This window comes from Peromyscus californicus, unplaced genomic scaffold (assembly GCF_007827085.1).
Source record: "Peromyscus californicus insignis strain IS unplaced genomic scaffold, ASM782708v3 Scaffold_5__1_contigs__length_169319896, whole genome shotgun sequence".
NCBI lineage: Eukaryota > Metazoa > Chordata > Mammalia > Rodentia > Cricetidae > Peromyscus > Peromyscus californicus.
Window position 1 is genome coordinate 53310614 of NW_026294573.1, and position 26954 is coordinate 53337567.

Here is a 26954-nt window from a genome sequence, read left to right on the forward strand (position 1 = left end):
CAATTGTAACCTTAACTAAGACACCATGGAATGAAGAATGTAGCTTCAAACACAGGGACTGGGAATGGAATTGCATCCACATTACTTGTCATGAAGAGAAACAATAAACAATAGAAGTTTCCAGTTGGGAAGAGAGGATGGGAGGCAGTAAGGGCTTAAACCAAAACTGAGAATAGAAACTAAGAGGTCAGCCTTGGGCAGAACCTAACACAGCCCGGGAGTCCAGCTCCCAGAACTGCTCCAGAATTGTAAATAGAATGCCTCAAAGAAGCGAGGCTTTAGGAAACTTTCTTATCTGAGGATCTTTAGGAATAAGTTTCTATCTATCTGAGGGAAAAAGACTCACACATGATCTGAGGGTCATTTTCTATTATTCTTCTTCAGCTCTAATTCTCTTCATTCTCTTTTTTTCTCTTTTATAGCTCTAATTCTTCTCTACAGCTCTAATTCTTCCTAAGTTCTAATTCCTCCTAGTTCTCCTTTGTTCTACACAGCTATATACGCATTCAACAGGAGGCTTTTTGCAATAATAAAAAAAAATTACAAAAGCTACATCTGAAGGTCATAGCACATTCCCTGAGTTAATGATAATGAACGGAGCCATTTACCATGGTACTTGGTACTTTTCTGGACAGTGGCTGCTGGTCTGTGCTTTCAGGCAGACTTGGCTAGAGAAACTAGCATAGTATTTTAGCTTTCTTTGTGTTAATAACCTTGGTTAGATGTCTGTGGCTCTGTCCTTATGCATATCTGTAAAGTTTTAACTTATCATCCATTTACAGAGACATTCAGTCTAGTTTGAATTTGTTCTGAGGCCCCAAACCAGCCAATAGTATGTGGCTATCTTAGAACTGAGAAGAAATTGTTGTTTTCTTTATGGCAGTCTGAGCTAGTGATAAAAAAAAAACAGGGCCTAAGTGTCTTACAGTCCTTGTGGAACAACAGGTCTAGTTATGAAGCATATCCTAGTTTATTTTCTATATATCAAAATTATACAGCTTAATGAGAAGTCATCTTCCTGACCATCCACAGATATATGTGCCCATAAGATTGAGAAGTAATTATGACATTACATGTACACATTACATGAAAATGCAAGGTAATGGGGAGATTCCCCAGCTGTTTTTGCACATGTGACATTACAGGTAGAAGCAACAGTTTTCAGAGTCAGTGGCCCATAAGCCTTGCTTGAATGGGGTTCTTCTCCATCAGAGAACTCTTCATCTGGTGGGCTGATATCTGAATTATCAATTGCTATCTGCTATATTTGCGTCATGGCCCACAACGGCTTGTGACAAGAACCTAACATTTCATTTTGTTGAGAGGATTTACAGGGTTAGTGGGAAAAATTCAGGGCAGCTCTCTCAGACAAATGCAAATCTGAGTGGGAGACAGAGAGAACTGAAACAGATCCAGAAGTCATTGTAGAATATGTGCGGTCCTTTGGTGATCCTGAAACCCCCAAAAAAACATGTCTTTCAGTTTTGTATGTAAGGCTATCCCATACTGTTCTAGTTTACTTTCTGTCTCTGTGACAGACACATGACAGAAAGCAGAGGAAAGGATTTCTTTGGCCTATGCTTCCAGGTCACAGTCCATCACTGAGGGAAATCAGGTCAGGAACCATGCAGGAACTTGAAGTAGAAACAACGGGAGAATACAGCTTGCTGACTCACTTGCAAGCCTCATGCTTAGCTAACTTGATTACACAGCTCAGGACCATCTGCCCCGTAGGGTGGGCCCTTCTATGTCAATTAACAATTAAGAGAACTGCCCACAGGCACACCTACAGGCCAATCTGACCTGTCCCTCAGGTGAAGGCAGTCCCTCAACTGAGACTCCCTTCTCAGTGACTCTAGCCTGTTTCAAGTTGACAGCTAAAGCTAACACATCAGTTTCACAATATCAGCGCATGTCATGGGGGCAGGGGGATCCTGCAATTCTGACAACAGGAGTATTGTCAATAGCTAAACACTAATTCGGTCTGTTATCTCTTAATTCTTGTTTCATAAATTTTAATATTCAAGCAACTTTGATTAATTTACAATTATAAGACTTTTTACAATTGGTTTCTAGTATGACATGAAATATGTTCAACAAGGCAAGATAAGGCATCTAAAATCCAATGCCTCACATACTATGCAGTGGGTATTGGGTATAGTATTTAATTCTCCCAATAATGTGAGCAGTATTTACTAAGGTTATGTTAGTAAGCATCATCCCTCTCTTCTTCCATATCAATCACTTGGTGCTAAATTCAGGGGCTGCCTGCTTCTAGCATCCTCACCTCCACAGAGGCATGTCACGGTTAGCCACTGAAGCTGAATAAGGGAAGCCTTCCTGAAACACTGCCTTAGAAGCTCATGGAAGTGCTTGCTGGAAACCGCCTTGCTGGGTCACTAGGCAGGTGCTATCCCTCATATAATTTTTAATTATATGTATGTGTAGGTATATGCATTTAAGTGCAGGTGCTTACAGAGACCAGAGTCATTGAATCTCCCAGGAACTGAAGCTACAGGTGAGTGTGAGCTGTCCAGCATGGGTGCTAGAAACCAAACTCAGGCCCACTTAGTATGTACACTTAACTGCTCTGCAATCTCTTAAGCCATCACATTATTCTTTTTTTTTTTTTTTTTTTTTTTTTTTTTTTTTTGGTTTTTTCGAGACAGGGTTTCTCTGTGTAGCTTTGCGCCTTTCCTGGGACTCACTTGGTAGCCCAGGCTGGCCTCGAACTCACAGAGATCCGCCTGGCTCTGCCTCCCGAGTGCTGGGATTAAAGGCATGCGCCACCATCGCCCGGCCACATTATTCTTAAGTAAATTCATCAGCTCCCATGACTGTAATGCCCCTATCAGTAGTTTTCAGAAGGTGGCTCTTGGGTCTGAAGTGGTAGAATTAGCAGAGAATTGTTTAGAGATATTAATGTTTAGGTCCTCCTACATCTAAGGACTCTTGAGTCTGTGGGTAGGACTATTAATCAATGCCTTGCCAATCTTCCTTCACAAGAGTTTCTGATGAACTCTGAAATTTGAAAGTTTTAAGTCTAGATTAATATTTCTCATAATGTAGGTCATTAAATAAATCCAATTATAACCAGCACATAAAAACCAAAAAAAGGTATAGAAAAATAACAAAATTCATCACATTGTAAAGTAGTATTTGTGTAACTTTTGTCTCAAATATACATGCATATTTCTACACATGCATCTGTACTGGTTATCATGGTTTAGACATTGCATGTCCCTCAAAATCTCATTTGTTAGGGCTGGAGAAATAGCTCAGTAGTTAAGAGCACTTGCTGCTTTTGCAGAGGACCCATGTTCAGATCCCTGCACCCACATGCTGGCTCATTAACATTTCTAGGGGATCCAAGACCCTCTTCTGAATTCTGTGGACATCAGGCATGTATAGGTGTGGTACATACATTCAAAAACATAAAATTAAATAAATAAATCTAAAAACCAAAAGTCTCATTTGTTAAAGGCATGGCAGCCAGTCTATGGCCTGTTGGGAGGCTCTCTCTACAGTCTAGGTGGGAGCTAAAGTCAGGTGCTGAGGGTGTGCTCATAAAGGATACTGGAACTCAGGCTCTCCTCTTTCTCTTATTCCACACCCCTCAGGTGTCTCATTTCCTCGCCCTCTCCTCCCGCTCTTCTATGCTTTACGATTTGACCAAATCTTGAGTCACATGTTCCTAACTGATGTGCTACACAGGCACGGGCTCAGATCCACAGGGTGAAGCGACCTCATCAGAAAAGAAGCCTTTTCCTCTTAGAAGGTGACTTTCTCGGTGTTTTCTCACAGGGATGGACAGCTGACAAAGTTAAGAGGTTGTTGAAGGGCAGGGCTTCAGTTATTTTCAACTATCTGAAGACTGCATGAGCCACACTTAACTCCATGTCACAAGGGTCCTGTCTTAGTCTCTGAACCATTCTACTTCACATGGTCTTGTACAATGCACTGACTTTTCTCATACTACCTTTTGTATTTTATCTTCTCTTTCATTTTTACTTCCACTGTATTTTACTCATTGCCAATCACTATTAAAGTAGCTTATTATTTGTCACTTTTCTCCTTCATTAGAACACTAGCTCATAACAAAACACTCCCGGCTACTTTCCCACTACACCTCAATAATATCCACCCATGCGTAACATCCATCCAACAAACCTTACCTACATGAACTCCAGAACTAACTAACAAGCAGTTAGTGGGCTCTGCAGTCCTGAATCTCACGTCTGCGATCTTTCTTATAAGTCAGCACTGTCTTGTGAAGCAACAGTTGAATGTGAACCATGTACTTCCTGCACAGACCTTGGGAACTGTTATGGAATGTATTTCATAAAATGCAAACAACTGAGGCCTGGGACAGTAAAACTGAGGTAAACAGTAACCTGACTGACTTGTAGTTTAGGCCAAGTGAGTAAAATATTAAATCTGTAAGAGTTACAGAATAAAGAAAACTCCTGAGGTCTATTCTAAAGGGAGTGCAGGATACCAGTGGCTTAGGCTGTCAGGAGGTGTGTGAGCTATTCAGCATTTCTGGAGGTTAACAGTGAAATCAATTGTGTAAGATGAGAAGGGCGTAAACACTGAGAATGAAAAACATCACAGACAAAAGAAATGGAGAGAAGAGTCTTAGATACACGGATATGGATTTGCTGGAGAAACCATGAAATAAACGTTCCTGTAGTTAAGAGAAATTACAAATCCTTCAACACTTAGTGTAAACCGGGATCCTTCCTGTCCTCACTGATGTGTGCAAATGGGTGTGTGCACACATGACTTGGGGAGGACGCTGCTGTTCCTCAAATCTTACGGCATGAAAGTGGAGTGAGAAGTCCACACCACTTAGTTCCTTTGTCTGGACTGTAAGGCATTTTAAGCAGCAGTGAAACTCTACACAGTGCCTGGGTGGGAACCCCATTCCTACCATTTATTAACTGTATGACTTCGACACATTCCTTTATGTCTTTAAACCCCAGTTTCTCTGCTCTATGATGAAAATTGTCACAGCTATCACACTGCTGCCATATAAGTCATGCCTCAGAAAGATGCCTGGCACATGGTAACCAGAGTACTTACCAGGCACTGCTCTCTAAATGCTTTTCTGCCTGTTACAACAGTCCTACGAAGCAGAGGACTATAGGGCATCCATGCCCACTGATAAGCAAACGAGAGCCACAGATGGGTTAGAATCGGCACTCTAAGTAGCTGCCTTACTATCTGTATGATAACAAGAGAGTGAGCTCACGCTTGTCAGCGCCCAGAACGAGTGCTTCTCCGCCACTGTGTGCTCTCTCCCAAACCTTCATATACTCCGTTATGCTGGTGACTCCACCAAGGGAAAAGGGGTTGTTTATTCATTTCACAGCTGATACTGTTTCTACACAGTGGATCACATCAATCAGGCTTTGTTTACTAGTGAAAATGAAGCAAGACAAAGAACTCTACAGCGTATACATCCTACTTTCATAACGCTAACTTGATCAGTTACATTTTTATATGTCATTTCTATTTATTCCTGCTTATATGACCAGCAACAGGAAGAGCAAAGCCCTTTGGAGACCGCCCTGTGGCTCAGTGAAGCCTGTTTACGTCGTTCAGCCTCACTATCACCACACAAAACACTGACCACTCTTAAGAAGAGGCCACACTTAAGGCCACATTCTAAAAACTGCCAGAGCCTACTTTCAACTCTCAATTTTTATATAAAATTACTTTTCTCTATTATGGTAGGGAACATTTTTAAAGTAAGATGCAATGTGTAATTTCAAAGGACACAAAATTCATCCTTGGAAATGTTGGTCAATAGCTTCTTGTACATTTACAAATTGCACAGCACTGTCACTATCTACTTTTTATCCCACAAAAGAAAGTGTATATATGGCAACCAAGCTTAATTGTACATACTGTACACGCAAAAGAAAAGTGGCTTCTTTAAATAGAGCCTCTAGTAAACCTCTGCCAAATGTATAGTTGGTTCAACTATTGCACAATGAAATCATGAAACAGATTCCCAATGCCTCCCCATGACACGATGAGTCTCTGTGCTTCCACACAGCATGTCAGCATTCTCTTCAAGGACAGCAATCAAGTACTGGCACCCATGCCCAATTTACATTATTAGGATTAGAACCCCAACTTCCAGGACTTAGCATTTTTGTTTCACAATTAATTAGTAAAATTAAAGCATTGTGCAACTTGGCTTTCATAAGTATCCTTTGTTAATTTCAAATAGAAAAGCATAGTAAATAATAGCCACAGGAGATTTGAAGATAAAAACTTTATTTTTAACACTTGCTCATGCACATTTCTGAAAACCTACAGTCCTATATTTGTGATTCACAATAGGTATGACAACATAATTTAATAAATTTTGAATCGACCCTAAATAATGCAAAGGAACTCACTGTCGGTCAGGGCACATTCTTCCTCGCTTTCCTCACTGTCCACAGATGGAGCTCTGTAAGGGGGAGGCAGTTTCATTGGAGGTGGAGCTGTTCCATGCCTCTGAAGATGCAAAATTCAAGAAATGGGTTAATAATTTTCATACAATTCTCTTCTTCAGTGACAAAAAGTACACACACACACACACACACACACACACACGCACGCACACACAAATAATCTGAAAATAGTCTGGTTGCAGCTGACTTTGACCATTTATTCTACAAGGACTGTAGAATAAATATAATTTATTTCCTCTAGTTCCTGTGATTTTATAAAAGTAATTTTATATAACTACAGCAATGCAACAAATAGAAATTCAAAAGCACAGCTTGGAAGAACACTGCCCTGCTTAGAACACACTTCTTTCCCCATGAAAAAGCAAGCCATGTACATTCTCTTTAGAGTTTGTAGATGATCATACACATTTAATGTTAAAAGGGAGGTGGTTATAATGAATAATTATTTCTGAATAAGGATACTCTAAATTTATATAGCAAATAACATAGAACAACAATGTGACTCATGTAAATAAAGTGAAACAAAATTCTATTGCTAAATTACCTTCACAGAATGAAGACGTATTCTTGAACGTGAGAAAAAATAAAACATGCCAAACTTTCCAGAGATGCCAGCTACTGCAGAGTAGGAGCTGAGATGCCCAAGCCCTTCACAGCACCCAAATGAGTAGATTAGGATCTGCCTTCCTATATGACTTCACTAAAGTGCATTCAATTATGCTTTATCTGACAAAACCACTAATGCAAGGTATACCTCTGTTGAGTGGACACTGGCCCATTATAACAAGACAAATAGTGAATTCCTCCAGAATAGAAGGAACTCTCTGGGATTCATAAAAGAAAGCACTCCCAAATTCTTTGAGTATAATGTTAATGAAATCAGTGATTATATGTGTGGAAAATACAAAATATTAAAATGTAAAAGTAATGAAGAGAAGTCAAATGTGAAACATTTATTAAGAAACAAGTGAGGGGGCTGGAGAGATGGCTCAGTGGTTAAGAGCACTGGCTGCTCTTCCAGAGGACCAGGGTTCAATTCCCAGCACACACATGGCAGCTCACAACTGTCTGTAACTCCAGTTCCAGGAGATCTGACACCTTTACACCAATGCTCATAAAATAAAGTTAAAAAATTTAAAATTTTTAATAAAAAAAAGAAACAAGTGAGAATGTGACAGCTATAGTCTTCAAGTTGAAAAAAGGTGATTGAAATGAAAAGTCAAAATCAAGTGACACCGCCCGCCCACCCAGCGCCAAAAACACCCCTTCTTTTCTCAGAACCACATCATCCAACGTCAAAGATGATCCTTCAAACAAGGGCAGGGGCTGAAAGTGCTATTGAGAGCTAAGAATTCCAGCTTATTTGATTGCATTCAACACTCTTGAGAGAAGAACACATGTAAGCACATCCTAACCCAGGCTGGCCTGGAACCCACCATCTCTCAGCTTAACTTTCGAGTACAGGGATTAAGATGCGCACCACACCCAGTCCCCCAGGCACCCTCCTGCTGCACATTAAAGAAAAGTGTACACATGACCAAACCCTCCAGTGATGGAGAAGGCTGGAGCTCCCAATGCTGAAGAAGGCCAGGAATGACAACACCATCAAGAAAGAGAACAAGACACACTGAATGGTACCTTCTGCTTTACTCCCAGGCACATGGTGACCTCCCTAAGTATTTGCTGGTTGTCTAAATAACTGCCTTTATTCATGCTGTTGCCTGAGAGATAAACTTTCAGAAAATGACAGTGATGGAAGCAATTCTTTTTGTTTTTGGAGACACAGTCCAACATGCTACAGCCCAGGCAGGCCTCTCATTCTGTATGTAGCCAAGGATGACCCTGAACTCCACCTCCCAAGTTCCAGGATTTCAAGCATGTGCACCCTAACTACTGCAAATGATTCTCACTTGACAGCAGTGAGTATTGATTTTATGCGGCAGAGAGGCAAATGGTTTGTTTTATGAAAGACAGCACCAAAGTTACAGCTTTCTTGACCTGTAAGGCATGGACTAACTTTGTATCTAAGCTTGACTACTTAATTCTCTTCTATTTCCTGCACCAGGCTTACCACCTCTTACTGCTCTCACTAGTGAGTTAAATAAATATTTGGCACCTGCACATTTTGCATAGTTTTCTGAACACTGTCTAAATTTTTTTTTAATTATACACTGACAGTTTTGGAAGTCCCACTGAGACGCTCAAGGAGACCCACCTTCCAGAACTAACTAAACAGAGATGCCTTGGATATGCAATTCGTGAGCTGTTTAAACCCATTTACTTAATTTTTTTTTTTTTTTTTTTTTTTTTTTGGTGGCTCACATAGTAAATTCTGAGAGACAGAACTCCATCACTTTTTCCTATTTCTTTGTGGTTTATTTCCAATTCTGTGTGTGTGCTTTTGGTACTAGGTTAAGTCTGATCTGCTACTCACTTGGGCTGTAACTTAGCAGCAGCAGTAATGAATGGAGTCTGGTTTTTGTTCTCGCCATTGGGTGGCATTTATCGGGGAGGACAAGGCCCTCCAAGCTGGCATTATGGGGATCTGCCATCCACTGGTTGATAATAGACAACGTGGCTATTAGTTTCTTGTTTGATTTCATGCTAAAGAAACAGTTCTCTGACAAACAGACAGGTGGTTTGCATTTCTGTGTTTGCACAGAACATAGGGCTACTCAGTGAGGACAGCAGCTAGAAGCTGAGTCTCTGGAGGAAAGTTCTTGCTGCTCATTTTCAATGTGTTTTAACAAGGCCTAACAGTCCCGAAAGTGAAAACAAAAAATAACCCTTTTCTCATTAGTTTACAAACTGGTATTATTTAACCACTATCTCAGAACCTTTATAAGAATCTAATCACACACACAAGAGTGTGTATGTGGAGATGTTAGGGGCCTGTGCACTTGAGCTCAGGAGTTGTGGAGGCCAGAAGCGTGGGATCCTCCAGGTGCTCTAGTTATAGACAGCTCTGAGTGGTCAGACATGGGTGCTGGGAACTGAACTCAGCTCTCCTACAGTAGCTCTACTTAATCCCGGAGAAACGTTTTTATGTGAGAATCCAGATTCAAAGACATGTGTGCTAGACACTCCTATAATCTTAGCATTGGGAGATAGAGGTAGAAGGATCAAGGCCTCTCTGAGCTAGATAGTGAATTCAAAGACAGCCTAGACTACACAAGACCCTCTCAGAAAAAGAAGAGCAAGCAAGCAAACAAAAAAAATACAAATCAAGATTCACATGATCAAAGTGACTTGAGAATTCTCTCAACAAATTCCAAAACAGTAATATTATACAAACAGCAATCTGATTATAAACTGAAATAAGTTAGAAAGCAATACAGTCTCACAAGCAAAATGCAGCATTTCTAGGGGGAAAAAAATCAAGGCTTTATACTTTTCTGGATTATGAATATCAATGAACAGAAATAATTTCATAGAGAGAAAAATATACTAGGCAACTAAAAAGTGAGATGTGGAAAAACAAACAAACAAACAAACAAACCACTCCACTGGAACACAAGATTGACTGCCCGGCAACAGTAACTGAGGAGCAGAGCATGTAGGGATAGACAGGCTGATTGAAGGGCAAGCTCAGAAGCATGGCCTCCTCCCACAGCACCAGCCAGGACAGACTTGCACTATAAATCCTATTTTGCCCACCAAGTCCTATTTTAAAATAATGAGCCAATTGCCTTGATGGGGTAAAAAATGAAGACTCATCCTACCTGATACCATACCCTAAGATAATTTTTAGGTCAATAAATTCTATTAGAACAAATGCAGGAAAACAAAATAGGTGATTAATTCTAACTGATTATGAAAGCAATTTTTTCCCAGTAGAGATAAATTTTGATGTGAATCTTCTTAGGGAAAAGCAATATATAAATGAAAACTTTCAATTGTGAGCAGCATGCTCTGGGAATGGCTAGCCAGTCTGCAGAACCAAACAGGAAAGAGAGCCACAGATGTCCGTGACTGTCTTCACGGGCCACTTGACCTATGCTTCACCTGGTCCCTGCTTCATCCTGTCAAGAACCAGGTTCATACCCAGCAGAAATCCACAGGACACCTGGCCGATCTCACCCACCACTGTTCAGCTAGGCACAAAGAAACCAAAGCAGTCCTCAGAAGCTGGAGAGGCTTGGCTTACCTTTGCTCTTCTTTCTTGAATGTCTTGATCCTGGTTCCTGGCAGGTGACTTGCCTTTGTTATGCACACTTGGGATGACCTACCACCACCAAAGAAAGGGGGGAAGAAGGAAGGATGAGCAAGCTCAAATGTCTTTTTCTAAACTTGGTGTGATGGTGCACACCCATAATCCTAGCACTTGTGAGGCTGTGAACGACACAGTGAGTTCAAGGCTAGCTTGGGAGACACAATGTTTTAAAAGAAAACAAAAAGTGTGAATGACTTTAATCCAGCACTCCAAAGGCGGAGGCATAAGGATCTATTTGAGTAAGTTCCAGGCCAACCAGGGCTACATACAGAGTGTGTGTGTGTGTGTGTGTGTGGGGGGGGGGGGGGGGGATGTCCCCTTCTCTTCCCACCTTCCTGATTAGTGTGGTACAGGTGACTTTTCTCTCTGTGCAGCTCAGGTTGGTCTAGAATTTGCTGTGTACATCATCTTCTCAGTTGAGGATAACAGGTGAGGGCTGTGGCGGTGGGGGCCATGCACTGGGCTTTGATACATTCCTTTTTGTCTGTTTATTAATCAGTGCCGTGGCTCATGCCATGCTTGGCACTGAGCAATCTCCAGCCTTTGTTTCTGTGTTTTTAAACAGTAAAGACTTAATGAACCTAGTGACTTCATCTCAAGGTAAATATATGAGAAGTTCAATTCAAGGCAATCAGTAAAAGTAGGTAAAGTGGGGAAAATATGCATTATAAAATCATGTCACCAGAACAAATACATTAAAGATTTGTGTGTAAGGTGAAGATAGAGAAAACTACAAAGTTAGACCACTGTCATTTAAACATCTCATCTGTAAAGGAAATTTCAGTGGTGACTTAAGTGAGATGCTAGAATATAGGCATCCTCATTTATTTGACTTCGGAACTCCCAGCAGAAATATGTTATTTAGCAGATATCATGGATTGATAATATCTAACTATCACTGTTACCAGAAGGATAAATTACAAATTTATTCCTACTATCCAATGAGAGAAGGAATTGGATGATATTTTTTGTAATTTCTGTAGTGGGCATATGGGGTCTGATACATAGTTGCATTCAGTAAGTATTTATAAATGAATGAAGTTTAAGGTTTTTTTTTAAATTTTATATATTTATTCTATTTTTTATTGTATGAATGTTTTTGCCTGCATGTATGTCTGTTTGCTATATGTGTGCCTGGTCTCCATGGAGGTCAGAAGAGGGCACCAGATCCTCTGGAAAAGGAATTACAGGCAGCAGGCATACAGGAATTACCACTGTATGGACACTGGGAATTGTACCCAGGTCCTATGCAAGAGTACCCAGTTTCTTAACCACTGAGCCATCTCTCTAGCCCATGAAGATCAATTTTATAAAAACAATTTTAATTCTTACTGATGCTGATAGCATAGCTTTCTTATTTTGTTTGTTTGGTTTTTTTTTTTTTTTTTTTTTGAGACTGGACCTCACTCATTACTCCAGGGCTACTTAGAACTCTGTGTAGCCCAAGCTGGCCTCCAGTGTGTTGGCGAACTACCATGCTCAGCTAAAGGCAAACCTAGGAGCTGGCTTGTCCTGCTGGCTCTCCCTCTGCAGCAGCTGTCTCTGGCATGTGGCTGCTACTTCCCAAATAATGTCTCTTTGGAATGCTATCTACGAGACACCTTAGGAAAATATAGTAATTTTAGTGATTTTTTCCTAGTCCTAGAGATTGAATCCAGAGCCAAGTTAGACACTCTACTCCTAAGCTATGCTCCTCTCCATTAGTAATGTCTGGAGACACTTCAAATTGCCAACAGAAATAATTTTCCGCATAAAACCTAGTGGCTGACATGAAAGTAGGGAAAAAAAGCCCTTTTTCAGAAAATTAAAGGAACTGCCTGTCTAGAGAATATTAAAAACAAAACAAAAATTAAACCACTTTGATCTAAATGCAATTTAAAATGAAATTCTATTCACTTTTACTATAACAAGTTAAGAATTAGTAAGGTCTTAGAAATGTTTCACCTCAATAAAAGCAACTGTACTAAGTTCTTCAAAAGACCTACTTTTATTCATATGTGTATGTGTGCATTCGTGTCCATGTGCACTTGTGTCCACGTGTCTGTGTCACCATGTATATGTGTGTGCGTGTCTGTCCCCTCAAAGGCTAGAAGAGGGTGTTCCAGGCAGTTGTGAGCTGCCCACCATGGGAACTAGGAACCAAACCTAGGTCCTCTGCAAGAGCAGCAAGTGCTCCCGGCCTCTCTCCAGCTCCAGCGATAACGTCTTAACGTCCAGCCAGAGCTTCCGCAGGAGCATTGTGCTCTGTGCCTCTGTCTTCCTCACATACACTAACAATCTGCTGGAGTACAAGGTCACAGGCTCTGGGCAGGTGAGTCTTGCCAGGATCCAGAAACAGAGCAATTGGGGTCTACTTCTGCCCATGACAAAAGCAGGCAGAGAGAAAAGGCATGCAGAAGCTGTGACCTGAGCGGTGCCAGCTGCCTCTCATGATGTCTACATTCTGAATAGTGGAGACATGGTACTGCGTATGCTAATCACTGGCAAACTCAGAAGAGAAAATGCTCACCAAAAGCACTACCTCCTACAGGAAAATAGAAGACCATGCATTTCACCTAACAGTGGAAAATGAATTTATACGGTTAACACGGAAAATGTGCATATACCAAATGAAAGGTACCGTTCTAAAGCCACATGATAAGGAAGCACAGCCAGGGCGCTGGAAGAAAACAGCACATCACACTGCTTCTGGGGAAATTAGATGGTCTGGTACGTAGCCATACTCACTAAGTGCTTAGAGATTAAGTTCAATTTCAATTTTAATTCTTAATGATACTTAAGGGATGGCTGAGGAGATGGCTACAATTTCAAAAGGTTTTTTGTTGTAGGAAGTGGGGGTGGGGTGGGGATATGAAAAAATACACACAATGCTACTATCAAAAGTACTTACATTATTATATGGAAAAAATTACCTCGGCATAGAAACTTTCCAAAGAGAAATGCAGTATGAAGCATAGACTCTGATAGCAAATGAACAGTTGCTAGGTGAAGTAAGTGCTGTACACAGAGCTGGGATTCAAAGGTTCATAGAAAGGGATGTGTTCATGCTGGTGTTTATGTAGCACATGAACCACTGTGTGGCTGACAGTATTGGGAAGTGTTTCAGCACAAAAACACTTACAAATTAGTCCTTTGAGTGGCACAGCATTTGGAAATCTTTTAGAGTTTTGAAGAAAGTTCAAAATTTAGTGTGAACTGGTCAAAATGTTTAAGATAGCTGGGCAAGGTGGGCCACACTTGTAGTCCTAGCTATGTGGGAGGCGGGAGGATCAGGAGTTTGAGACTAGCCTGGACAATTCAGTAAAACTTGGTCTCAAATAAAAATTAGGGGCTGAAGGTGGAAGGTCGGGGACGTGTGTGTGCCTAGCATGTGAGAGACTCTGGGCTGATCCCTAGCACTGGGGACTAATTTCACAAACTTTGGAAGGCTGGGGAGGAGTGTAGCTAGGAGTACAGTGCCACCATGCGTGAAGCCCCAGAGTTCTATGGTTAGTTCTGCAAACTAGAGAAAGCAATGAAACCGTGAGGTAGTATCTGCATCTGCCACCCTATGCCTGAGGACTTGTGCCAACACTCAAGCCAAACCCTTTAGCAAAGGCATGAAACTTGGTTTGTGCCATTGGCTCAGGAATTACTCTGTGCTGACCCAGGTTAAAAGCAGAGGAAGTCAATCTAGTGACTAACACCATCAGTTAGCCTCCACTCAAGGCTGGAGGCCAGAGGCTACAGTGTGGCAGCCTGCTCCGCTTCCTGGACCAAGTGGCATGGGCATGAGAGGATGTGGAGGAGATGCTCCTGTTTTTATAGCCGAGTTTACGTCATCCATGAAAAACCTCCTATCTCAGCTCACTAGAAAAAGCTGCTAGAGGCCTGATTATTTTTAGTTGAGTCTATAACATATTCAAATGTTCTAAATATTTTTCAGCAGGGCACTTAAGGTTGGCCACATAATGTATATCCTGGATGACTCATTTTCACTCACAATTGTTTCTTTGGAAGTACCATTTGGCAAAGAATTATCTGACTAAATTTCCCATTGAACACAGTTTTAGGAATAAAAGCATAGTCACAACGACATTCTCAAGATTATAAAACATAGGTTAAAAACTGGACTCCAAAAAGCCAAATTGAATCTCAAGTCATATGAAAATGCGAGGATTGTATACAGTTCACTTTCTCAGTTAGTCTTGCTGGGGTGAGGATGGAAGACACAGTGGTGGTGCATCCCAACAACAGAGCTGCCCACTGTGAACATGGTGGCCGCCACTATGCAGCAACTGCTCTCCTGCATGCAAAGCACCCCATCAAAGCTGGGGTGCTGGGACACCTGGTGATCCACTTGTCCTGTTTTCCACACAAGTATTATCATCTGTATTCCCTGAAGGACTACATTACAGTACTGAGACACAGGAAATACTGTTAATTATATAGCTTTTCAACTGTTCAGAAGTACATATTGCTTCCATTTCTAGGATTTGTTATGGATAAATCTACAAGCTGCCACTGACACCTTGGTGTCAGAGTTCCAGTTCCACGGAATGAGCAGTTACCACACCACACAGCACTGACAACGTTTCCGTATTTACACGATTCAAACATGCAAACCCCTGATGGCCCTCTACAGGGCTTTATACCTGACCCTTCTTAACTTCAAAATAACTAAGAAAAGTGCAGTAGTGTGTTGCTGTGATGGCAGAGCTGGCAAGCAGGCCAGGAGGGAACAGAGTCAGGACTGCGTGATTCTCAGGCCTATTTGAACTAATGTACGCAATGTTGGCCAGCAGATCAAAACTGGGCCTAAAAAATGAAACTGAAGGAAAAAACTAAATCTGTATTGAGTTTTTCTACCAGTAAAACCAAGGAAGAGTGAAAAGGTGGAAATACTGGGAGACAAAGGTTAGCAGAGTAATTGTGCTGAAATAGGAAGCAGAACTGACCCTTGGGGTGGATGACAGGCTCTGTACCACGAACACCACAGGGTTTCCTGCGTTCTTGATGGCCTCCACGGCTTCTGCATGGGAGGCATTCTGCAGGTCTATGCCGGATACCTAAAACACAGAAGACGGCATTCTGATTAGAAAGGCACAGGTTAGCTCAGATTCGTGTGTATCATCCTGTGTGTGAGAAAAGCCAGAAACTAATGAGTGAGACCACAGTCAGGAAATGGGACCAACCACACATGGAATGCTCTACTGTTTCCCACTCTGATCAAGGAAAATAATGTCTCCCCCTGGGGCAAAGAGGACAGTTCCAGTATAACAACAGTCTCACTTTCACATACTGACCCTAACCTGGGAGCTGGTAAGGTTCCATTCCAATGATGTCTCTGCAATAGCACAGGGCAGTATGTAACAGAAGCCTGATTCTGAGTGGGAGTGAGGAACCTTCTGAACTTTTACTGTCTCTCTGTAAACTATTATTACAATCCAGAAACTGAATAGTTCTCAATTTGTGTTAACAAAAAGAGCATCCAAACACACACAGGTTCTTTTACTAAAAGTGTTTCTATCTGCTTACTATGGAAACTCAGAGAGCCTAACTTAATAGCATGCCCACAGCTCTCAAAGAGCACAGACCCAGGGTTTCAAACCCAAACAGAGCAATGCCTTAATTGTTGGGGTGGGTTTTAGTCAGTAGGGTGGGGAGTGTATTGTTTTAAGGGCATGAGTAGCAGGACTGAAGGATGAATTCAAGTGTTCTCCTGACAGACCCCATAGTTCGAGATGGGAATGGTTGATGGTGGAGCTAGGGACAAATGGAACTCTGACACACTGCGACACCAAATCCTGGTTCTTTTTGGCTTTAGAATTAGAAAGCAGGAACTCAAGTGGCTACATGGATGAAGACCTACTTCTGAGAAATAAACCCTAACTTCTTAAAGAAGTTCTTTTTATGTATCTAAATCTTTCATGTAATTGCTTAAAGAAATCTGTTTACAACATACAGACAGAATTCATCACTGGCTTACGTAAAAACAAACCAAATAAAAACTTTATAGCAGCAATCACAGGAAAAGAGCAAATGATTCATTACAGTTGGCACAATGCATAGTAAAATGTAACCTCTGAGTGCCATTGGGAGCTTGGAAAAAACTAGCAGATAAGGTGAAAAAAACTTAAAGATTTGATCTATTTATGTGTATATGCACACATATGTGCTGGTACTCTCAGGGACCAGAGGAAGGCATCAGACCCCCTGCAGCTACAGCCATAAGCCCTAGTGTGGGCAGCCTGATGAGGGTACTGGGAACATATCAGGTCCTGTGGAACAGAAGTCGGGCTCTACTGAGACATCTTACTTCTGAGACATCTCTCCAATCCTCCAATTCCTAATTTATAGAAGATAAAGCAACAGACCACCAGAAAGCAAGTAGAAGGCATGCTAAGAGGCTTCACTGGAGAGGATAAGCACATGAGAACACACATCACTAAGCCAGGACAGAACTGCAAACTGAAACCACAGTGAAGTATTACTGTATACCTATTAGAATGCCAAACTGGTAATACCATCACCAGATTGAGAATGTGGACAAACTGTATCATTTACTCATGGCTTGTAGGGAAATAAAATAGCTCAGTCACTCCTGAAAATAGTTTGATAGCACTATTCAAATTTACAAATGGATTAGCATAAAGACTAGCAAGTAGCATTTACACATTATTCCAGAGAAATAAAGACTTGTTTGCATTTGGTAATTATGCACTTGGTTTAGTGATACGCACTTGTAATTTTGGCAGGAGGTGAAGATGAGAAGATTGGGAGTTTAAGGCCAGCCTCAGCTACAAACAAATTGGTTCAAGGCCAACGTGGGCTACATGGAACTAGAGGTATCTATTCTGGTATCATCCAACAAGCCAAATGCACATATCCATTCAGATCTCAGAGCATTTTTAGTGTTTTCATGTCCATTTAAAATTTATGTCCCAAGACTAGAGAGATGTCTTAGAAGTTAAGAGCATTTGCTGCTCCTTCAGAGGACCTGGGTTCAGTTCCAAGCACCTACATGGCAGCTAGCAACGACCTCTAACTCCAGGTTCCAGAGTATCTAAAGCCTTTTTCTGTCCTCTGCAGTCTCCTGTATGCACAAGATAGACATAAATTCATGCAGCAATGACATACACATAAAAATAATAAATAATGAGCAAATCTTTAAAATAAATAAGATTTGTTCTCATAAAACTGAACACATTATGAACATGGATCCATCCCCTTCCAGGGTTAACTTCTTTCTGTAGACAAGATACAAGCACAAAACCTAGAACTTGCTAAAAATTCTGGGAAGCAAGTGTCCACCTGGTCTACATGCAACATTATGCGAAATCCTTCAGTCAGCCTTTAGTATTTGACTTGCTCTCCCCTCACAAGCTAAAGAAGTTCATATAGTATGCTTATGGTATACAAACTAAGGTGTCACAAATGGACGCTACCAATTCTATCCAATTATATTAAACATGAGGTTTGCCAAAGTGATTCTTTTACTGATTCAAACGTTTCAAGTAAAACATGCTTTCAACTTCACTTACCTCAAGTATTTTATCCCCAGTTTTAAGAGCATTGGTTTTGCCTGCAGGACTATCTTCTAACACTTGTTTGATGAATATACCCTTGAGCTCCTCTCCATTCTTTAGGCGTTTTATAACTGTTTGTCCACCAACAATGCTGATGCCAAGAGACACGCCAGGTTCTCTAAGAATCTCCACACTGTAAAGGGACAAAGAAACCACACTCAGGAATAAGGTAATTTCACTTGCTATATTGTCATTGTAAGTGTTCCATCTGCTGCATAGCCTGTGGCTCATGTTTTATTAAAATTTCCTAATGTACTTTATAGATTTTATATGAATGATGCTAGCTCAAAAATTATGAGACACTCAAAATGTATGACATGTAAAAGTTTAAATTTTGACAAGCTAGATCTCTCAACTAAGAACTCTTTGAATTCAGAGATGAGCTAGCTAAGGCTTGACATGCCTCTCTCCTATCACTGTACCATCAGTCACTTCACTCATATGCACAATGGTAGCAGAGAGACTCTGAGCAAATAACAAAGGGGTGAAGACTAAAGCAAGCACTTATTCATTTTAATAAAGCCTCAGCTTTGCAGAGTAAAATAAACTTACTGTGAGTGGCGCACAACCCACTGCTTTTCCCAGAGGGAAGGTTTAAGCGTGAGGATCTCTGTAGAAGGGCAACTTTTATCTGCTCTGAAGGCTAGCAGGGCTTCTTGCTTTCTCCTTCTACATCACTGTTTTTGTTTGTTTGCTTCTGTTATTTGATATAGGGTGTCCCTATATAGCTAGGCTGACCTTGACTTGGTACTCTTGTTTCAGGTTCCCAAGCGCTGTAGGCAAGTGCCATCATATCACTTATACACCCACACATATACCCAAACAAATACTTTTTTTTTAAATCCAATGACACTTTAAAAAGGAGTATGTCCTATATAAATTTTGCTTTAACTATAAAAGCATGACTAGTAGTCAATTCACTTTAAAAATGACTCAGAAAATATGTCTTCAGAATCTTTTAAGACAGAACTTGGAACTGTAAGATGATAGGCTGGGGGATGTGGAATTAACACAGCAGAAAAACAGAGAGAGAAGCTACTGAAGGGCTTTAGTAACTATAAAACGCTGGTGGTCTGACAAATACGTCTACGTGCAACCACATGCAAGAGAAGATGAGTTCATTCTGTGAGCCCAAACCAAACACAAATGCATACTCTACAGCAGGAGAGAGGAGCGAGAGAAGCTAGCAGGTGAGAGGATCCTCAACTACTGTTTCTAGACCTGAAGCTTCAGAGCACTCAAGGCAGCACCACCTCACTTGTAACTGACACATGATACAGCATGATGTCCATCAGTGGCTACTCTCAGAGGGACATTTGCAAGTTGCTTTCTGAGACAGCATCAAAGAGTTTATTAATACTGGCTAAGAGTCTTTAGAGAAGAAAAAAGGGGACTAAAATTTAGCACAAAGGATATTACTTATTTTAAGTATCAATTACAGTGTGACTAAGTGTCTTAGTCAGGGTTCCTATTGCTATGAAAATAGAAAAAACAAGTTGGGGAGGAAAGGATTTATTTGGCTTAAACTTCCATATTACTGTTCACCACTGAAGGAAGTCAGGACAGGAACCCAGAGACAGGAGTGGATGCAGAAGCCATGGAGGAATGCTGCTTACTGGTTTGCTCAGCCTGTTTTCTTATAGCACCCAGGACTACCAGCCCAGGGATAACCCCACCCACAATGGGCTGCTCCCCCCCCCCCCAACAATCACTAATTAAGAAAATACCCTACAGTCAGATCTTACGGAGGCAATTTTTCAATTGAGGTTCCCTCCTTTCAGATGACCCCAGCTTAGGTAAAGTTGACACAAGACTAGGTAGTAGACTAAAGAGGCTGAAGCAAGGCACAAGGGTGTGCTTGTACTGAGGACGGTAATGGCACACACTCACATTCTTGGTGGACCCCAGTGGCTGAAGTTGGGCGTTTCCTCTCCTTCACCTTCCTCTCTCTCTGGTAACTCCCTGTAAGGAGAAACACAAAACTTATAAGACACATTCTTATTCTTAAAAGTTTTTGGAAGTTTCAAAATTGCATGATCTATGGGTAAATAATTAATTTTTAACCTTTTAAAGTATTCACATCAGTAAATAGACAAAGCAAACATTCACTGCTTTGATAGTCAACAAAGCAACCCCCCACATAGCTCCAAAACATCACAGAATGATGAAAACCTGGTAAAACATGAGACTCGTTGCCTTTAGTTTGTACAATTTCACATTTGCAGTATCATCAATATATAACATTTTTCTGTAGTTCTATAAAGAGTCTCACTCTGTAACCAGGCTGGCATGGAAGATGCACCGATCCTCCTGCCTCAACTCCCTAGTACTAGGATTACAGATGTGAGTGACTACGCCTGGCCTAAAATGCTTCTTAAACGTTGTACTGACTGACCAGCTAGATGAACAGTCCAGAACTCACTGTTTATTCTGACCTCTCAAGTTAGGTCAACTTGCTGACCTGGATAAAAAGAAAGGCTGAATTACAGAGTAACTAGTTAGTGCAGCAATGTGATTGCTACTGGACATGGTGCTTATCACAGCAACAGAAAGCACACTAGAGCAAGCAGGTTTGAAAAATTCTTAGTTTTAGGAAAAAAAGCAATCCTTGGTATTTGTGAAAGTTTGCTTTGATTTTGGATTTTTTCAGTTAAGGGATGAAATCCTAATGACAGTGTAAATGGTTTCCATGGCCCATTTACATTGTCAATATAGGAATTATATTCCTCACCATGCCCAGAAGCAATTTGGGGAGAAAAGGTCTTTTTTATTTTATAGCTTATAGTCTCATCATCTAGAGAAGCAAAGTCAGGAACTGAAGCAGAGACCCCCAAAAATGATGCTGAGTAGAGTGTTCCACAGCTTAGGATCCACTACTTTTCTTATACAGCCAAATCAAAAGGGGTCTGAGCCCTTCGACTACAACTATCAATCAAGAAAATGCCCCACGGAATGTCCTCTTTGATTATTCTAGGTTTGTGACAAGTTGACAGGTGAGGTTAACTATGACACATCTAGTTCTCAGAACTTCACAGAAGGGAGGAGGCAAGACACTGTCTAGCACGTAAAAAAATTGGTTTTCTTTGATTAGGATGTAATGCAGGGATTCTTCTACTGGAAGAGGCTCACTACATTTTCATTGCCTATTATCATTCTTCAAGGAGTTGGGATACATACACTGTCATCAGATTATTTCATAGAAAATAAAGTCTGATGCCGGGCAGTGGTGGTGCATGCCCTTCATCCCAGCACTTGGGAGGCAGAGCCAGGTGGATCTCTGTGAGTTCGAGGCCAGCCTGCTCTACAGAGTGAGGTCCAGGACAGGCACCAAAACTACACAGGGAAACCCTGTCTCGAAAAACAAAAAAAAAAAAAAAACAAAAAAAAGAAAGAAAGAAAAGAAAAGGAAGACTGAAACTTATGAACGTTATGCATATTGGATAAGTTTCAGAAGGTCAGAAGGGGTGTACAATTGAACAAATAAAGTCACTTTACCGTGAATGTATACACCATTTAATCTGAATTAGAATCCAATAGAGCAAATCAAATACTTTTATTGTACATATTGAGATGTAAATTTGCTTAAAACATTGTAAATAAATAAAAAACTTAAAACATTAAGGAAATTTTAATATTTTCTGATTGTTTTCATTAGTATTTTCTAGTTACCACACACAGTAATGGACTTCACAGTCACTTTGCTCTTATTTACCTCCCTGTCATGCTCCCTAGGCCCCTCTTAGTGGTCCTACATACACAGAACAGGTCCTCCACCTGCCGTCACCTCACTTACACTCTTACCTGTTCCGTGGCCCTTCCCCTCACTTTGGACCTCTACCTCCCTTCACAGTCTGCGCTCTCTCTCTCTCTCTCTCTCTCTCTCTCTCTCTCTCTCTCTCTCTCTCTCGCTCTCTCTCGCTCTCTCTCGCTCTCTCTGTGTATGTGTGTGTGTGTGTGTGTGTGTGTGTGTGTATGTGTGTGTGTGTCACATGCACACCATCAAATGTAGACAAACATCAATCTACACCTAAGCTCCACGTGAGGGAGAAAACACGCAATACTCATCTTTCTGGGTCCAGCTCATTCCACTTTGCACAATAATCTTTAGTGCATCTATTGTTCTATTCTTTATAGCTAAACAAAATCCCTTGTGTGTTTGTGTCACATTTTCCTTACCAGTTCCTCTCCTGTTGGACACTTAGGCTAACTCTATAACTAGCTACCATGTGCTTATCTTCAGCACATGTGAGCACAGACAGACCTCTGCAGAGTTGTACTCAAAGTTAATAATAAGAAACTTTAAAATGCCATTTAGTGCCGGGCAGTGGTGGTGCATGCCTTTAACCCCAGCACTCGGGAGGCAGAGCCAGGTGGATCTCTGTGAGTTCGGGGCCAACCTGGGCTACAGAGTGAGTTCCAGGAAAGGTGCCAAAGCTAAACAGAGAAACCCTGTCTCAAAAAACCAATAAATAAATAAATAAATAAAATAAAAATTAAAAAATAGAAAATAAAATGCCAGTTAGTATGAAGACTACCTTTCTGACAAAGAACCTGTGTATTATTCAGGAAGGCTCCCCAGTGGAGTAAATAGTTACCTGTGAGCCTCATGCCTAAGTCTTGCCTTTTGGGATTAGGAAAGGAGAGCAAGTACAGTTCACAGGAACTCCTCTGAAATCTGCTGAAGTTTAAACACTTCTTAAATCTCTGACTGCAAACCCAAAGCCAACACTGAAATACAGGAATGATCTCCTGAGGTAAAGGTTAGTTTGGAGCCTAAACACCTGTGCCTGCCTTTGCCTCTGTGTCTCTCTGTCTCTTTTCCCTCCTTGAGGAGGGAAAGCCATGGGTAGCAGCAGAGTGCTTCTTCCCTGTGAGGCTGGGACAATTAAGCAATGCACATCCATGTCCACTCCTCTCTGTGCAAAAGAAATGGGCTCAACCTGTGATTAGATCTCTTCCAATTCTTCAGTTAACAAATTCTCGTGCAGAGAAAACACTCCACTTCTATCAGATTCAACTATTAACACTAAGTACAAGGCCAGCTGAAACAACCAAAGGTGCTTCACTGACACGTGATTAGACCGCATAAAAGTCATAAAGTATGACCTCAACCCTTTCACTCTGGGAAAGGATGCTATTGCTGACTTGTCCCTGTGCTTCCCTCTGCACGCTGCCCGGCACCTGCATTTATATGTAAGAAAATATTAGTAAAATGGGGTGTGTGTACCCTCCTCGCCTTGAATTATCTGGGCAATATGCATTGTACTAGCCTCTTTGCATGTCTAGGATTCTCAACATTACCCTGTGCCTACCCTGTCCAACTTCTGAACTTTCTGTTCCATTCTCAACTCACTGTTTGATTGGCACCCAGCACCAAAACAACACCAACAAAACACAGACAAACAAGGCAGCTCTGTGCTTAAGAAGCCCCATGAAAATGTTGCTCTTTGGCATCTTATCTTTGGCATCTCTGTAGCTCTCCCCCTGGTTTGCAATTCATCAACTTCCTTACACCTCTTCTTTCTGCCCCCACCTCTCCTTCCTCTCTCCAGTCAAGCTGAGAGCACCCTGTGTGGCAGGACTTTGAAAGCTCACATTCTTCTCACTGCTTGAGTTTCCCTGGGAGATCCTTCAAAGCTTCATCTATACTTGACCATGTTCTCAATGACACGTCAGAATACACATTAATCCCAAACTGATATATTCAATGGATTCCATTCGCTTTGTGAATTTAAGGGTATTTCAATCCTCAACATGTCCGCAAATAACCTGATAACTTTCCTGCCAACTTGTTATAAAGACAGGCCTTTATCTTGTCAAAGAATTAATGTCCCATTATCTAGCTTCCTACTCCAGAACCATGAGGCTCATATACTGTCATTAGTCATTCCTCCCTACAGATTCTCTGATGCTTGAGTCTACACATCCTTTTGTCCTCGAGCCCACTTGCTGGCCTGTTAATAGAAACTGTAAATTAATATCCCATTCTCTAATCAAATTCTGTATGCAATCCATTTTGTGAATAAAAATATAAAATTCTATTTGTGATCTAATTTCATGTACTATGTAAATTTTTAATAGTAATTGTCTAATACAGATTTAGTTATAATATCCTTCTATATTTTCTAAATGTTACACTAAAATTTCACATTGTTCAGAAACAAAAGTCAAACCAGGAACCAGCTATAGGGGAAAGGGAACACAGGGGAGGGTCTGCGGGTGGGAAATGAGAATAAAGGAGAAAGTCACATATGTAAATAAACGCCACGATGAAACATATTCCTTTATGTGACAATTTAATGATAATAAATGGTAGACACACTGCTCTGTGTAACTCAACAACAGTTTTCAAAGGAAGAAGAAAGAGGAGGACACTGTACCATGCAGCATTTCCATATCTTGAAGACACTGTGACCACGTGTGACGAAGACTTGGAGACAACCCGGGCACTGGGGAGTCGGTACAAAGGCAGATCTTCTTGCTCTCTTCTTTGGGCCACAGCTGGAAGATCGACGAGCATGCCAGGACTGTGGACATCATTTGGAATCATCGTGCCTGAGGAAACCAGATGACAGGAAATAAAGACCCAGTGATTCAACAAATCGTTACGGATGCCCACTATAGGTATGGCTCTTCCAGCTAGCAGATGGATGAAATTAAAGTACAGAGGTGAAAGCCTTAAGGCGGGATGGCGGAGAGCATGAAACAGGAAGGGGATGGGGCTGCACAGAGGAAGTTACATTTCCAGTGTGTCCTCACAGCAAACAAACAATGAACAAAACTAGGCACTTTATCAATATCGTTACTTTATCAGATGACCCCCCTTATGTTTTCTAATCATACTTCAAAGTTTTCCATTCTCACCCTGATCATGAGTACTCTGGCATTTATTCATTTAAACAAAATGGCCCCATGGAATAGCAACTAAGTAAGAATTCTTACAATTTGAAAAGCTTAGTTCGGAAACTCCAGATTTTTTTTTATATCTGTTGACTCGTTCTATTTTTACAGATAATTGTAAGAAAGAAAAGGCATTATTAACTATATTTTATGAAAGGGGAAATTCAGGTTAAGGAGTTTGCTAATTGTTAGTCTGTGCAGGTATGTGCAAGCCGGGTGCACAGATGCTACAGTGCATGTGTAGGTCAGAAGACAAGCTTTAGGACTTGGTTTTCGTAGGTCGTCTGGCTTTGCAGCAAGTGCCTTTTACTGCCAAGCCATTTTGCTGGCCCAATGTATACCTGGCCACTAAAGTACAGAAATTACCATAATTGATTTAAATGTTTATCTTTTTAAAGCCATGTTCTTATTCTTATTTCAATTTACTTATGGGGGAGTATACACAAGTGTGCACAGATGCATGCATGGGTACATACTTCGGGAGGCAGAACAAGACATCAGCTGTCTTCCTCTACCACTTCCGGCCCTACTGTCTTGTGACAAGGGCTCTCATAGAACTGGAAGCTCACCTGATTTGGTAGGTCAGCCAGAGAGTGCTTAGGTCAGCCCATATCATCTCGGATTACAAACATATATGCCCAGCTTTTTATATAGATGTTGGAGATTTTAACTCAAGCTCTTATGCTTACAAAGCTGGCTTTCTCTCCCAGTGAGTCATCTCCCCAGTCCCTTATGTTAATTCTTATTCTTTCTTTCTTTCTTTTCTTTTCTTTTTTGATAGGGTCTCACTAGATAGCCCAGGGTAACCTCAGACTCACAAAGACCTGTCTGTCTCTGCCTCCCAAGTGCTGGGGTTAAAGGTATGTGCCACCATGCCTAACAAAGATTTCTTTTTTAATTATGTGTATGTGGGTGAATATGTATGCCCAGAGAGGCTAGAAGATGGCATTAGATTCCCTGGAGCTAGAGTTACAGGCAGTTTTAGAAGTGACCCATTTGTGATGGGTGCTAGGAGCCAAACTCTCTGGTCCTCTGTAAGAATAGGAAGCACTCTTAACCACTTAGCCATATATCCAACCGTAATTATTATTCTTAATTTTTTATAGTGTGTGTGTGTGTGTGTGTGTGTGTGTGTGTGTGTGTATGTTGAACATGTGGCAGTCAGAGGACAACTTTCAGGAGTGGGTTCTCTACTCCATTTTGTGGAAGGTCTCCATGGTCCTGCTGCTGCATGAGCCTCCAGGCAATTCCCCTCTCTGCCTCCCACCTCAGCACAGGAATACTGGGATTAGAAAGGCATGCCAGTGCATCTGGTTTTGCTACTTGGGTTTTGGCAATTAAACTCAAGTTTTCAGGATTCAAGGGCAAGTGCTTTCACCCAGTTAACCATCTTACTGCCGTGTGTGTGTGTGTGTGTGTGTGTGTGTGTGTGTGTGTGTGTGTGTGTCCTTCCTTTATTAGCATCTACACTGTTTATTTTGTACATGGATTTGTGTAGTGTACATTCATGTGTGGAGGCTTGAGATTGAAGCAGTGTTTTTCTTGGTCACTCTCTACCTTACAGAGGCCAGGTCTCTTTCTGAACCTAGGGCTTACTGCTATAAGTAATCTGGCTTCAAAGCTTCTGAGGACTCACTGTCTTTGTCTCCTAAGCTCTGGAATTAAAGAAAGCTGCCACACCGAGCTGGCTTTCACAAGGTTCTGCAGATTAGAGCCTTGATCTTCACACTTGTGCAGGAAGCATTTTTACCCTCTGAACCATCTCCCCAGCCCCAGCCTCTTACCGGTAATTTTGGTTTCCAT

General features: G+C 41.2%; 1 protein-coding gene across 8 annotated transcripts in view; it reads right to left on the reverse strand.

The window, feature by feature from the left end:
• Positions 1-26954, reverse strand: part of Patj (PATJ crumbs cell polarity complex component) — a 328062-nt gene that overhangs the window by 185208 nt on the left and 115900 nt on the right. For all 8 annotated transcript variants that reach the window (XM_052718902.1, XM_052718903.1, XM_052718901.1 and 5 more), the window contains exons 22-27: positions 24632-24806; positions 20142-20213; positions 18207-18384; positions 15621-15731; positions 10618-10695; positions 6414-6513 (exon numbers count right to left, since the gene is read on the reverse strand). In XM_052718902.1, coding sequence (XP_052574862.1) covers positions 6414-6513; positions 10618-10695; positions 15621-15731; positions 18207-18384; positions 20142-20213; positions 24632-24806 — 714 coding nt within the window. The remainder of the gene's footprint in view (positions 1-6413; positions 6514-10617; positions 10696-15620; positions 15732-18206; positions 18385-20141; positions 20214-24631; positions 24807-26954) is intronic.